Source organism: Aphelocoma coerulescens, chromosome 2 (assembly GCF_041296385.1).
Source record: "Aphelocoma coerulescens isolate FSJ_1873_10779 chromosome 2, UR_Acoe_1.0, whole genome shotgun sequence".
NCBI classification, from domain to species: domain Eukaryota; kingdom Metazoa; phylum Chordata; class Aves; order Passeriformes; family Corvidae; genus Aphelocoma; species Aphelocoma coerulescens.
Genome location: NC_091015.1, coordinates 4,672,044 through 4,684,415, shown reverse-complemented (window position 1 = coordinate 4,684,415; position 12,372 = coordinate 4,672,044). Strand labels below are relative to the sequence as shown.

Here is a 12,372-nt window from a genome sequence, read left to right as displayed (position 1 = left end):
GAGCAGTGTGGCCACCTTCAGAACCAGCCTTCTCTGTCAATGGAAAAGCTGGTAATGGAGTGTGTTCCCAGAAAAAGCCTGCACTGAGCCTGCAAACCTACCAGGCTGCAGGCAGCAGGGCAGGAAGGATTGTGCTCAGGGGTCAGGAGGGAGCAGGGGAGAAGGGAAGATTCTTACCTGGCATCACCTACACCAGGGAAAGAGAGCAAGTGTGCTCCTGGTCCAAGAACAGAGAGCAGAGAGGCCGTGAAGAGACTGGGGATGGGGATGTGCCTGAAGGGAAGAAAGGGGGGAAGGTGTCCCAGCGTGTGGCTGCAATCCAGCAGGGCCAAGCCCAGCTGAAGAGAGGACCTGCCTGTGCCTCCCTCCCTCCCATGCTGGAGCCCATGAAACCCCTGCCTCGTGGCTCACTTGCTCCCCACCCCACATGCCAAAGCACTAAACCCACCTTGTGGATGTACCTGGGGGGCACAGGTGGCTGCATTCTCGCTGACACAGAGGTCCCAGTGACAAAAAACAAGGCCTGTGGGTCTCTGAGCACACCCAGCGAAGGAGGCACAATGACAGATAACAAGTCTGAACTGACTGTAGCCAGCCCAGACACTGCAGGGGCCAAGCATCACCTTGGAGAGGGAATGAGCAGCACACAGACCATTCACGTGCCAGGAGAGCCCGAAACCAGAAACACCACAAGTACAGAGCTAAAATGTGTAGCTGAGGGTGTTGATCCCCCTGAAAATGAAGCTGAAGAAGCCCATTCCGCCTCTGGTGTGTTGAGGACCTCTTTTGTATCTTCTGGGTCCCTGGAGCCAGGAGGGCTGGGTGTGTCACCTGAGATCACTGAAATGTTGAATGAGAAATCAAAGGCAAACACCAGAGAGTTCCCTGGGAAACAGATGCCAGTGACTTTGGGGGAAGTTATGCAACCATCCAGCAGAAGAGATTTGCCTGGAATTGAGAGCAAAGAGGTAGAATTTGAGAAGACAAAAGAAGAGAAACCAGTAAGTGTGTCTGGGTCTCTGGAAGAGCCCAGTCCTGAGCACACATCTCAGGAAAATGAAGCTGCAAAGAGCAGAGTCTCTTCACCTGGTTCTCCAGACAGGACAGATGATAACAATGTGCCCTCTTTACAAGAAACAGAACCTCAGGACACATGTGGCCCGTTGAAAACTATTGCTCATGAGGGTATTTGGAGCCATCATATGAAATCACCTGGCAAGGGTTTTCCAGTATCAACAGACACTTCTCTGAAAGGAACTTGTGCTACTTGCCCCTCACATGATGAAGTCAAGAACTCCAAGTCAAAGGATTACAGGGAAGTTCTTAGTGAAAACACCTTGCACATTTCTGAGCAACCAGCCAAGACATCAGAATATTCCAAACCAAATATATCCTTGGACAAATCTGAAGGCCATCCAGCAGGGGAAGAAAAAGTGGATCTGAAACTCCCAGAGGAAAGCACTGTGCCTCTGTCACAGACTGCTGCTCAGAGCAAGGAGGCCAGAAGCAGCCAAGCCTGTAGAGAGACATCAGGTAAAGGTTTCAGGCTTGGGAAAAACCCCTTCATTACCCTTTTTGGCTCTGAAGACAAAGGCAGAGCTCCCAAGAAAGAAACAATTACCCAGAGGAAACCCACAAAGTCCCAATCAGCCCTTGCCACTTTGTTTGGTCACTCCTCAAAGAAGAAGCAGAATCCACAAGAAAAACCTGCAGGATCCTCAGAACAAGCAAATATTGATGGCAGGACAGAAAAGGCACAGGGCCTCCTCAGCTCCTCCAGCCAAGCAAAGCAAAAAGCCTCCAAGAATGATCACCTCCCACAGCCTGGAAAGACAGAGTTGTTCCCTAAACATATCCAGGAGAGCTCTGGAGGATTCTCAGGCTCTACTGAGAGCAAGGAGACTGATGTCCTGTTGTTAGCTCCTGGCACAAGTATGTCACACGATGATAAACATGAGAGAACTGAATTTGACATTCATGACCAAGAGGTTTTAGATAGTCAGGTTTGGCAGCAACAGGACAGCTGTTGGCCCCCTCTTGTGCCCACACAGGAAAATCAGAAAGAAGCTGCAGGAATCTCAAATCATGGAAAAATCCCTCTACAGCCTCCTCCAGAGCTTATGCCTGTAGTTGACAACAGTGAAAATCTCACCAGGGGAGGGAATCACCATGATGCTCATCTGCCAGAAACCCAGAACCTGTTGAGCTTAGATGTCCAGGGCACAGTGGCACAGGATGGGATATTTTTTTCACCAGGCAATTCAGAAAAGGTACCCAAGGAGGCTGAGCTTCAGTTCAGCAACACGGATTTTCTGGGGGACAGTAACTTGTTCTTTTCTGGAGGACAAGATTTCCCCAGCATAGCAAGAAAAACTCCAAATTCAGATTTGCAAAACTCAGAGGCAGAAACTCCACCTTTCTTTGATCCAAATCCTTCAGATTTATTCCAGGAAATCTCGCCAGAAACAAATGCTTCACTAGAGCTGTGCTACACCTCCAGCCTCTCGCTTCTCGATGGGCAGGATGAGATGAATATTAGAGACCTGGAAGGGACTCAGAGCTGTGAACTCCTGATGCAGTTGGATCCACAGCGCCAGGCTCCAAAGGCAGCAGAAGAAATGTTTGGAATGGGTCTCACTGCTGAAGGCTCCACAAAAATGTATCTCCCTACACAGCATGGCAATTTTCCCTTAACATACATGTTCAGCAGCTGTGCTTCTGAAACCTCTAATCAGGGTGTCTTTGATCATTTTGATGTTGATTCAACCAAAACGGGCCAGGAGGCTTCTGAAAAAATGAACAGGAGCAGGAAAACATCAGGAGCTGAAGAAGATGATGACAGTCTGTCTTCCGAAGACTTGGAGATGTTAAATTACGACCTTTCAGAGAAGGAGTTCTTTATATAGGTGAAAAAAAAAAAATAGATTAAAAAAGACACACAGCCCTCTGTGCAGCACAAGTTAGCTGATATGGAACCAAAAGTGATTCTTGAAATCAGCTGTACAGTGATGAGAAAAGAAAAGTGAAATGACCTTGCCTAGGTCAGAAGGGCAGAGGAGGGAAATGAACCCTGGTGTCTTGAAGTCTTGGGGTGTGGGGACATTGCTACATCTGCTCTCCCTATGCCACTGCACTCTGCTCCTCCCGGGCTGCCCTTTGCATAAATATTACGTAACATAAATATTACAGGAGTTAACAATTATACCAATGATAAACAAGCACATGAAAAACCCCAGAGGGTCAACACGTGCACTATGAAAAGGGTCATAGAGCACATCAAATCATGTTTTAATCAGCTGTCTGTTAAAAAAAAAAAAAAAAGATAAAGGTGTTAGAATGTTTAATTTTTAAAAGAGAACAAAATGAAATAAAATGAAATAAAGAAAATAAATAAAATGAAAAAATAGAATAGAATAGAATAGAATAGAATAGAATAGAATAGAATAGAATAGAATGGAATGGAATGGAATGAAATGAAATAAAATATAAAATAAAATATAAAATAAAATAAAATAAAATAAAATAAAATAAAATAAAATAAAATAAAATAAAATAAAATAAAACACCCCAACAACCTCACTGCCTCACCAGTGCCTAAATAAACCTGGCTCTGTCAGATCTGCTGGAGGAATAAAGCTGCTTAATGACTGCATCTGCAGCAAAAGCAGTATCAGTGCTCCATGCAGGGAAACTGCTCAATCAGCATAAATCAGGGAAAACAGGGATATCCTTGACATTTTTATGACAGATGCTGAAGACAGTCTCACCTTGGGGTGGGTCAAGGGGCTCAGGGTTAAGGAGCTGCCATCTCAGAGCTGTACCTGAAACCTGGCCAGGCTGTGCTTGGAGATGGAGAGGAGGCTTGCAGAGATCAAACCCCTCTCTCTGGAGCAGTGGGAAGTGGGTGGTCCTGTCCCCTGTGCAAAAGATGCTCAGACTGATGCCCCAAATGAGTTTTCACTACCAGATGACACCCATAAACCTGATCTCTCCCTGCCAGCTCTGAGAGGAGGAGGGGAAATGCAGGAGCATCCCAGTCAGTGGGTATGAATCCATTTCCCCACAATTCACCCCAACACGGAGGTGTCCAAAGGGGTGTCCAGGCACTGTCACTCCTGATGTACAGAGAAAAGCCAAGTCCATGAATTAATGCATCAATGCTCTATTTCCTGCACTAGACCTCATTCCCAGGCTGTGGTTTCTCTTTCTGAACTTCTCTCTAGGATGCTTCCCCTCCCTTGTCCTTGGACATGGATGTACAGGTTTCCAGCTCTCCATCCCAGCCTTCCCTGAGACCTGATGGTTTCTGATGCCCCTTGAGAGAGGCTTCCCCATTTTCAAGAGACTTTGCAAGCTTTAGTAATCCACCTGGGCAGAGCTGCTGGACAGACAGAAATAAGCCCAGAATCCCCATAAGTGGGGCTCCAGGAAACAGAGGTTTGCAGGGCTGCCCCACCCTTTGTCCCTGAGAGATCTCTACCATGTAGGATTGACTCACTCAGCTCCAGATGATGGAGACAGTTATGAAAAAAACATCTTTCCATGAGAAACATCATCTGAGGGTGACAAAGGGCTGAAGCTTCCCCAGGGCTTCAGAAAAGCCTGTTTGGTCATGGCTGGCAGAACAGTGTTAAGGAAGGAGTCACATCTGCATTAGCATGTGAGACTCACTCACGTGTGGGTCACTGCCAAGGAGGTTTTCTAGTCAGAAATTGGACCTCTGCCACAGGAGATGCTGGGGGCTCAGGCTTGAGAGAGAAGACCATGAGCCACACACAACAGAGTGATCCTGAAGACTTGAGTTTGTTGCACACTGATAGAGAAAGCAGGACAGGGTAAAAATGTCTCTGCCAGAGCAGATCTCCTCAGACAAGTCATCCCACAAAAAGGTCAGATAGATTTAGGGTAAAAGGAACCTCTGGAGGTTGTGTAGCTCAACATCCTGCTTAAGGAATGTCTCTGAATAACAGTAAGTCCTCCAAGGATGTGGATGCAGAGCCGAGTGATGTTTGGCTGTGTGGTGCGTGCAGATGATAAATGCTCAGTGCTGGTGTGAATTTACACAACTCTAAGTAACATTTACTCTTGTCTTCCTTTACTCCAGTAGCACTAACCAGTATGATCTCACTCTCCCTCTCCAGATTAGGGGGTGATGCTTTAAAATCCAGTATTACACTTTTTTCTCACTTCCATAAGCACAACAGAGCTATTCCCACTCATGAAACACTAATACAGGCTTATGCAACCCAGGAGTGACTTTGCTGGAGGCTCAGATGTACTATGGACATTGAGAGTGAAAGAAAGAATATGAGAGGAGACTCGGAATGAGAAAGTTTGTGACATGTTCATAGCTCTGGTAAAAGCAGCCAGGAGCTCAGGTAAAACCAATCTTTGCCAAATTGTGCACAAAATTTCACATGCTGAGGGCAATCCAGTTATCTGGTTTACCAGGAATAAAGACACAAGCCACTCAGGGAGTCTACCCAGAGGCAGCTCAAATGTGCAGCAGAAATCAGCTCAATCTGCTTTCCAAGTGACATCAGAACCTCAGGCAAAGCCAAGTTGCTGTTGTTTCCCAAATCCTGTGCTCTCTGTGTCTGTGTGTGTAACGTGTTTTTTTCCCTGAGGGTACTCTCTAAGCCAGCTCTCTTTTAGGATTCTCCCTGAGACACTGTAGTTTAGATCTAGTTTTAGATTTAAACTACAGTGTCTTTAGATTTGCAGGGTTTCTACAAGTGAAAACAGACAGCTTGGGACACAGCAGTCAAGACCAGGTCTACTGGACTACCAGCCATATTTCCTGGTCCAGAGGAGAAGTGTTCTACTTCACTTACATATAGTCTCCAGGATGCATTATATAGCTATTAAACCATTCATGGGAGCAGAAAATTTACTCCTTTTGCTTCCCCACACCAGGTAAAATAAACCCACATTTGTAGAATCCCAACTTCATGCCTCAGACAAAAACCTCGTGCTGCAGCACAGCTGCCTTCAGGAGACCTTGAGACATATTCCAAGCTGGAAAAGGATGCAGTATCACTGTATGTACTATCTTCAAGAGCAGCAATATTCTGGCACCTTTGTTCTGTTCCACCGAGCAGGGAGGGAATGGCTGGTGACAAAGTGCAGCCTGGAGGACTGCACTGTATCATCACAGACTAGTGTGCCAGTACAGGTGCTCATTTTATCACACTGGATTAGGGCTTTAGTGCTTACACAGTTTAAACATTAATATTTACCTATTTAAGCCATAGGCACCAGTGCAGCCTGGCCATAGAGGTGCTCGCCATGGCTGAGTTTGGAGATCTTTTAAGTGCTCTGGGGGAGTTTGGGCGATTTCAGAAACTGCTGATGCTTCTCCTCTCCCTCCCACTACTTCTCAATCCTTTCCAAATGATTGCACAAGTGTTCATGGTTGTGGAAGTGCCTCACCACTGTGACACCAGCTGGATCCGCACCGTCGGCCCCAACCTGACCGAGGAAGAGCAGCTGAACCTCACCCTGCCCCGGGCCGTGGATGGGGAGTTTGAGCAGTGCTCCATGTACTCCCCCGTGGACTGGGACCTCGATTCCATCATGGCCTACGGCCTGAATGACACACAGAAGTGCAGCAGTGGCTGGGTGTACCCCTCAGAACAGCCACCGTCCCTGCTGACCGAGGTCAGTATTTGCCATTTGATGAGATGGGGGCGTGGAAAGGAGGGGATGGGAATATCCTGGCCTGTGGTTTAGTCAGTCAATGCCAGCTGTAGTGCAGTCAGGCTAAAGTTTACTGCAGGATTTTGTCTCCATCACACAGATGGCAGCTGTAATCCTTGGGAGGTTGCTGCAGGAAGGCCATGATGCAGATACCTGGGGATGGCACAGCCAGTGACCATGGGGGTGTGAGTCCAGCACATGTTCTGCCCACCATCTGTCCCCTTTCCAGTATCCAAGCCCTTGAACCTATGATGTGTCTGCCTGGAGGGACCTTTTGAGTGTCCCTGCCACAGCTTCCCCTGTTCTTCAGCCTGGTTCTACTCACATCATCTCTGTGAACACATTTACCTTCCAAGTGTTTTTAATTGGTATTTCTGTCATTGATATCTCCAGAGACCTTCATGGCTGCAACAAGACATCCCATGGGCCATGCAGTTGAACAATACCTTATCAGCATCCTCAGTTTCTCCATTCTGCCTTACCTCCCACCTTGTAGCTGGAAAGGTGGTGGTCAGTCAAAGGTTGGACTTGATGATCTTGATAGAGGTCTTTTCCAATGTAAATGATTCTGGGATTCTCCCTCTGTGGACCTTTGTTCCTTTCGCACTTTCCCTCATTCCTCTCTTTCTCCTCCCTCCTTTCCTACCTCCCAGCTCCAGCATTTTCTCACAAGTACATTCCTATGAGCTGGAACAGAGGAGAAAGTCCAGCCTCTGGCATTTGCAAAGGCTCCTTGGTGTCCCTGAAGCACCAAGTCCATTTCAGAGAAGCCTTCTCTGGAAGTTCCAGCAGCTGCATCCCTTCCCATTCCTATGCTGGTCCTCCTTTACCAGAAAAAAACACTGCCCTCCTCCTCTTTCCACCCTGTCCTGCCTTTTCTGCCAGAGAAGAAAGCTGATACAGCTCTCACCCCCAGGTCCCACTTTTAACAAATCTTGCCAAACAGGAGGCTTCCTCAGGGATGGTTGGGCTGGAGGGGAATCCTGTAGATCCCAGCACCCAGGAGGTGTGCACCAGGATGCAGAGGTGTGCTGAGTACCTCATATGCCTTTCCCACCATTGATTTGTGTTCTAAGTGCTCACCATGAAGGGCTCAAGCCCTTGTGAGGGGTTCTCTGCTCTCAGGTGCTGCAGCAAGAGCTCACACACCCAGATCCTGGACCCACCATGGACCAGAAAGGCTGCCCATCCCTAGAGAGCAGCTGGGCTCTGTCAAAAGCAACAGCATCTGTGTTTTTCTTCCTCCAGTTTGACCTGGTGTGTGACAGGGCAGTCCTGAATGACCTCTCCCAGTCCATCTACATGGCTGGGCTTCTCAAAGGAGCCATGATCTTTGGGATCCTAAGTGACAGGTGAGGAAACACAGTTCCTTCCCAGAGACACTGCCCAGCACTCAGGGACAGCCCAGCTGAGGGTGTAGACTGTCCGTGCACTGAACAGGAACTGCTCTCTTCACAGGACTCAATCCCCTTGCCTGAGAAAGGGCAGCTGGGGCCACCTGATATGTCTGTAAATGTTGGAGGGTTGAAAAGAGAGGCAGGTACAGCCTTGTGGAGGGGTTCTTCAGGAATCACAAGTTTAGCCCCTGCTGGTGTCACAGGCTTTACCAGCATCATGATGGGTCAACAGTGGAGACACTGATTTTTCTGCACATTATTTCTTGGGGTATATAGAGGAGCTTTGTTCACACGGATGCCAAATCTCCTCTTGTTCTCAAATCACTTTGCATCCTTCCTGGGCTCTTCCTTCTCCCCATGTGGTCTCTCCAGATACTGACTGTGTCTTCCCTCTTCTTCCACAGGATAGGCAGGCGGCCAGTCCTGCTCATCTGCATCCTCATCCAGAGTGTGTTTGGCCTGGGAATTGCCTTTGTGCCCCATTTCTATGTATACATGGCCTTCAGGAGTGTCGTGGCAGCGGCAGTGTCAGGAATTATGATTACTGTGGTGTCCCTGGGTGAGTGGGAGGCCCTTGCTCTGAGGCAGCAGATTTAGCCTCCCAAGACACAATAACCAAAGAGAGCCCAACGTGTTTTGGAAAGGTGACCCTGAACCTTTGTTTTTTCTCTCAGTTACAGAATGGGTTGGTGTCTCCTACCGGCCAAAGGCAGTGCTGATTGCTCACACGGCTTTTGCCATTGGGCAGATGATGGTGGCTGGCTTGAGTTACGGAATTCGCAACTGGAGGCTGCTGGAGATTGCAGGATCTGCTCCTATGTTTGCCCTTTTCTTCTACATCTGGTAAGCAGGAGCAGGGCAGAGCTTCTGGAAGACACAACAGTGACGTGAGGGGTGTGAGTGAGGAGGCAACAGCAGTGCAGGACCAGGCGGGGTCTTTCCCTCTGACATGTAGGTGCTGCAGGAGCTGCTGCAGAGCTCAGCACATCTCCCTGGGGCACTGGACTGCTGAGAGCAGCAGCTGCCTTGCTGAACCAGGTCTCCAAATTTGGGGCCTAAATTTAGGGTATTTAGACCCATTGACCCCGTGAGCCATTCACTTTAGAGCTGGACTTGATGATCCTTGTGGGTCCCTTCCAACACAGAATATTCTGTGGTTCTGTGATCTGATTCTGTGGTGGCCACGGCTTGCTGGATGTGGTCCCAGAGAAAGGGGCTGTGAGGAGCTCCGCAGGTCACAGCAGCATGTCCTGGCCTCCCCTCCTGGCAGGGTGCTCCCAGAGTCAGCTCGCTGGCTGGTGACCAAAGGCAGAATCGAGGAAGCCAAGAAGGTCCTGCAGAAGGCGGCAGCCACCAACAAGCGCAGCCTCCCGCCAGGGCTCCTGGAGCAGGTACTGGGGGGTTCTTGTCCTCAGACACTGCCCTGGGCCTTGCAGCAGCCCCTGGAGCTCAGCTCACCCTGGAAACATCTCTCCATTCCCACTGTGGATGGTTTGGGCATGGACTGGGGGGGACTCCAGCTCCAGCTGAGTTACACAGGCACAAGGTCAGGGAAGAGGCCCAGCTTCTGCTGAAGCTCAGCCTGGAGCTTTCTGGAGTCCACCTGGGGATTGGGAAGGACTGCAACGCTTCCCTGGCTTTTCTCCTCTGAGCATTCCAGGAGTGTGACTGATGAACACAAGGTCTCTGTTCAGTCTGTGCATTTCCATGCACAAAGGCCTGAAGGGGAGTTCCCTCCTTGCCCACCCCAAAGTTCCTGCACTGGGGAAATGTTCATCCCCAGGAACCTTTCAGTCACCACCCCGCTGTGCTGGGCACCCAGAGCACAGAGGCACGAGCCCAGCCCCACTGGTTTCCCTCCCTCCCTCCCACAGCACTGGGTGTCACAGGCTTGTCCCACCAAGGCTTTCCATGGTCTGCAGGTGGAAAAGGAGCTGGCCATGGGTTTCCTTCTCCTGCTTTGACTCTCTGACTTTCTGTGTTTTGAAGTTGAAGCCTGAGAAACAAACCAAATCTGGAAGTTTCCTGGATCTCTTTCGGAAGGACCTGCGGAAGGTGACTTTAATCATGTCATGTGTCTGGTAAGACATTCCCTGGTCCATTCTTTCCACAATCCTAGATGAAAGATAAGAAGTTGATTGTTGACAAGAACTCTAAATTCACCTAATGCGATTTTATATGTCATCATGTAGATGTGTGTGTTTATCTGCTCTCATTTTACCTCCACATACTGGATCAGATTTACCTTGTCTGGGCATGGGAAGAAGATGATTATCCATGATAATGAGGATATTGTTAGAAAGGCTTGAGTAATTCCAGCTTTTGGCAATCCCTGGGCCTTGGAATAGTTTTGTGCCTAGAAGTTTTGGGTTCAGTCTAGAAGTTGCTGACCATATGGGGATCCATTCTGCTTTATCTCCTGCAACTATGTCCCACAGAAATGTCACAAGTGGTGACTAGAACCAAAATAGAGGTTGTTGGGAGTTTAAATAAGTTCTGTGTGCTCTAACTTTTCTAATTTTTGATGATAGACCCTCATAAAACCATCTGGTGGCATGTTCTATTCCACTTTACTTCAATTTCAGGTTTGCAGACAGCATTGTCTACTATGGGCTGAGCCTCAGTGTGACAGATTTTGGTCTGGACATCTACCTGACACAGCTGGCCTTTGGGGCAGTGGAGTTTCCAGCACGAATTTCCTGCATTTTCCTGCTGGAGTGGTTTGGGAGGAAGAAAGTGCAGGGCATTCTCCTGCTGCTGGCTGGCCTGATATGTCTCATCCTCATTGGCATCCCTGAAGGTGAACTTTCCCAACCTGTGAGCAGAGCTGGGCGGAGCCCTGGTCATCCCTTCCCTTGTTCAGACCCATCCTCCCATGCTGGCAGACCCACGCTCACTCCCACAGGTTCAGCTGCCTCCAGTGCCACAGCCCAGGGTGCTTCATCCCCAGCATGCTGGCTTCCTCTCCCCTTGGATTCCTTCTCCCTCAGGGCTGTGCCTGGTTCTTCCACAGCTCCTGGCCCTCGGCAGGCAGTGTGCATTAGACACCACCACCCACTAGACACCACCAACTCCTGGCAGAAAGATGTAGCAGAAGAGGTGCTTTAAAAGCCACCATGTCTCCCTTTCTTAGATTAAAAGGAAAAGCAAATGCCCACTCTCCCTCATCTCTTTGTGCCCCAGTCCATACACTACCCCTGCTGCTGTGCCAGTGCTGTGAGTGAGGCTGAAGAAAACAGTGGGGTTTCCCGATGCTTTCAAGGTCAGAGATGTGGCATTTCCAAACAGGCACTCCCCAAACCCCTGTGGTGATTCAGCAGCTCACTTCAGCTGCAGATCTAGAAGATGCCCAAGGCCTCAGGAGAAATCTGGGTTCTCTTTGCCAGAGGGTATTTTCCAGGTAAGGCTATGCTGGGGATAATTTCCAGTGGGTGAGGTGGTAGGGGTGCTTAGCAAGTCCACCAGAAAGAGCTGTCCCAAGGAATCCCACTGCAGAGAGTTCTGGTCCCAAATGAACCATCCCCCTGGAGGTTACAGTGGTGGTCTCTCCTCCTCCCCTCAGACCAGCCCGTGGCAATCACCGTCCTGGCCATCATCGGCAAGTTCACAGCCACAGCCACTTTCTCCACCTCCTATGTCTACGCCGCTGAGCTCTTCCCCACGATCGTCAGGTGAGGAGTCCCCACCCAGCAGGGCTTCCTTCTGCCATGGCTGGCAGTGGAGATGGGGCAAGAGCCCAGCTGTCCTCATGACCACACTCAGTCCAGGGATGCTGACCCCTGCCTACACCTCTCGCTGCCCCTCTCTCCCACAGGCAGACAGGCGTGGGGCTGTGCTCGATGATGGCGAGAGTGGCCGGGATCCTGGCCCCGCTGATCATCCCTCTGGACCAGTACCACCGGGCCATCCCCATGGCCATCTTTGGGAGCATCCCCGTGGTGGTGGCCCTGTCCTGCATCCTGCTGCCCGAGACCAAAGGCGTTGACCTGGCAGATGACACAGGGGAGGACCAACCTCCAGACGAGGTGGATACAGGGAACTCTGAATTTAAGGAAAAAAACATCCAAGACTACAAATTGACAGCAAAGAAAAAATGTCAGAATCAGGGATGAATATGGTCTCAACTCTTCTTCTTTCCTCCTTATTTTCAGGAGCAGAAGACTGGAGAGTTTTTCTGAGACACCAGGGAGGATGACAGGGACTTGGAGAAGGATGTCTGGAGATGCTCAGAGGGTGAGCGATGACTGGACAGGCACCTACCAATGATCTAGTCCGA

The 12,372-nt window shown here is 49.4% G+C and overlaps 1 protein-coding gene across 2 annotated transcripts; it reads left to right on the top strand.

Moving 5' to 3' along the window:
* Positions 1 to 5,259: 5,259 nt before the first annotated feature.
* LOC138106181 (solute carrier family 22 member 13-like) lies at positions 5,260 to 12,372 on the top strand. 2 transcript variants are annotated; one of them, XM_069006327.1, is made up of 10 exons: positions 5,260 to 6,660; positions 7,948 to 8,051; positions 8,501 to 8,655; positions 8,771 to 8,939; positions 9,367 to 9,487; positions 10,086 to 10,177; positions 10,682 to 10,896; positions 11,659 to 11,767; positions 11,911 to 12,121; positions 12,248 to 12,372. In XM_069006327.1, exons 1-10 carry the CDS (start codon positions 6,289 to 6,291, stop codon positions 12,272 to 12,274), a joined length of 1,575 nt encoding a protein of 524 aa, XP_068862428.1. In that variant the 5' UTR covers positions 5,260 to 6,288; the 3' UTR covers positions 12,275 to 12,372. The 2 variants fall into 2 exon arrangements, with proteins under 2 accessions (XP_068862428.1, XP_068862429.1); XM_069006328.1 differs by lacking the exon at positions 12,248 to 12,372 and adding an exon at positions 11,385 to 11,496 and having other exon boundaries at positions 11,911 to 11,990.

Coding starts and splice junctions, on each gene's coding strand:
- LOC138106181 (XM_069006327.1), top strand. CDS start 6,289: ATGGCTGAGTTTGGAGATCTTTTAAGTGCTCTGGGGGAGTTTGGGCGA. Junction 10,178..10,681: donor TTAATCATGTCATGTGTCTG/GTAAGACATTCC, acceptor CTTCAATTTCAG/GTTTGCAGACAGCATTGTCT. Junction 11,768..11,910: donor CTCTTCCCCACGATCGTCAG/GTGAGGAGTCCC, acceptor TCTCTCCCACAG/GCAGACAGGCGTGGGGCTGT.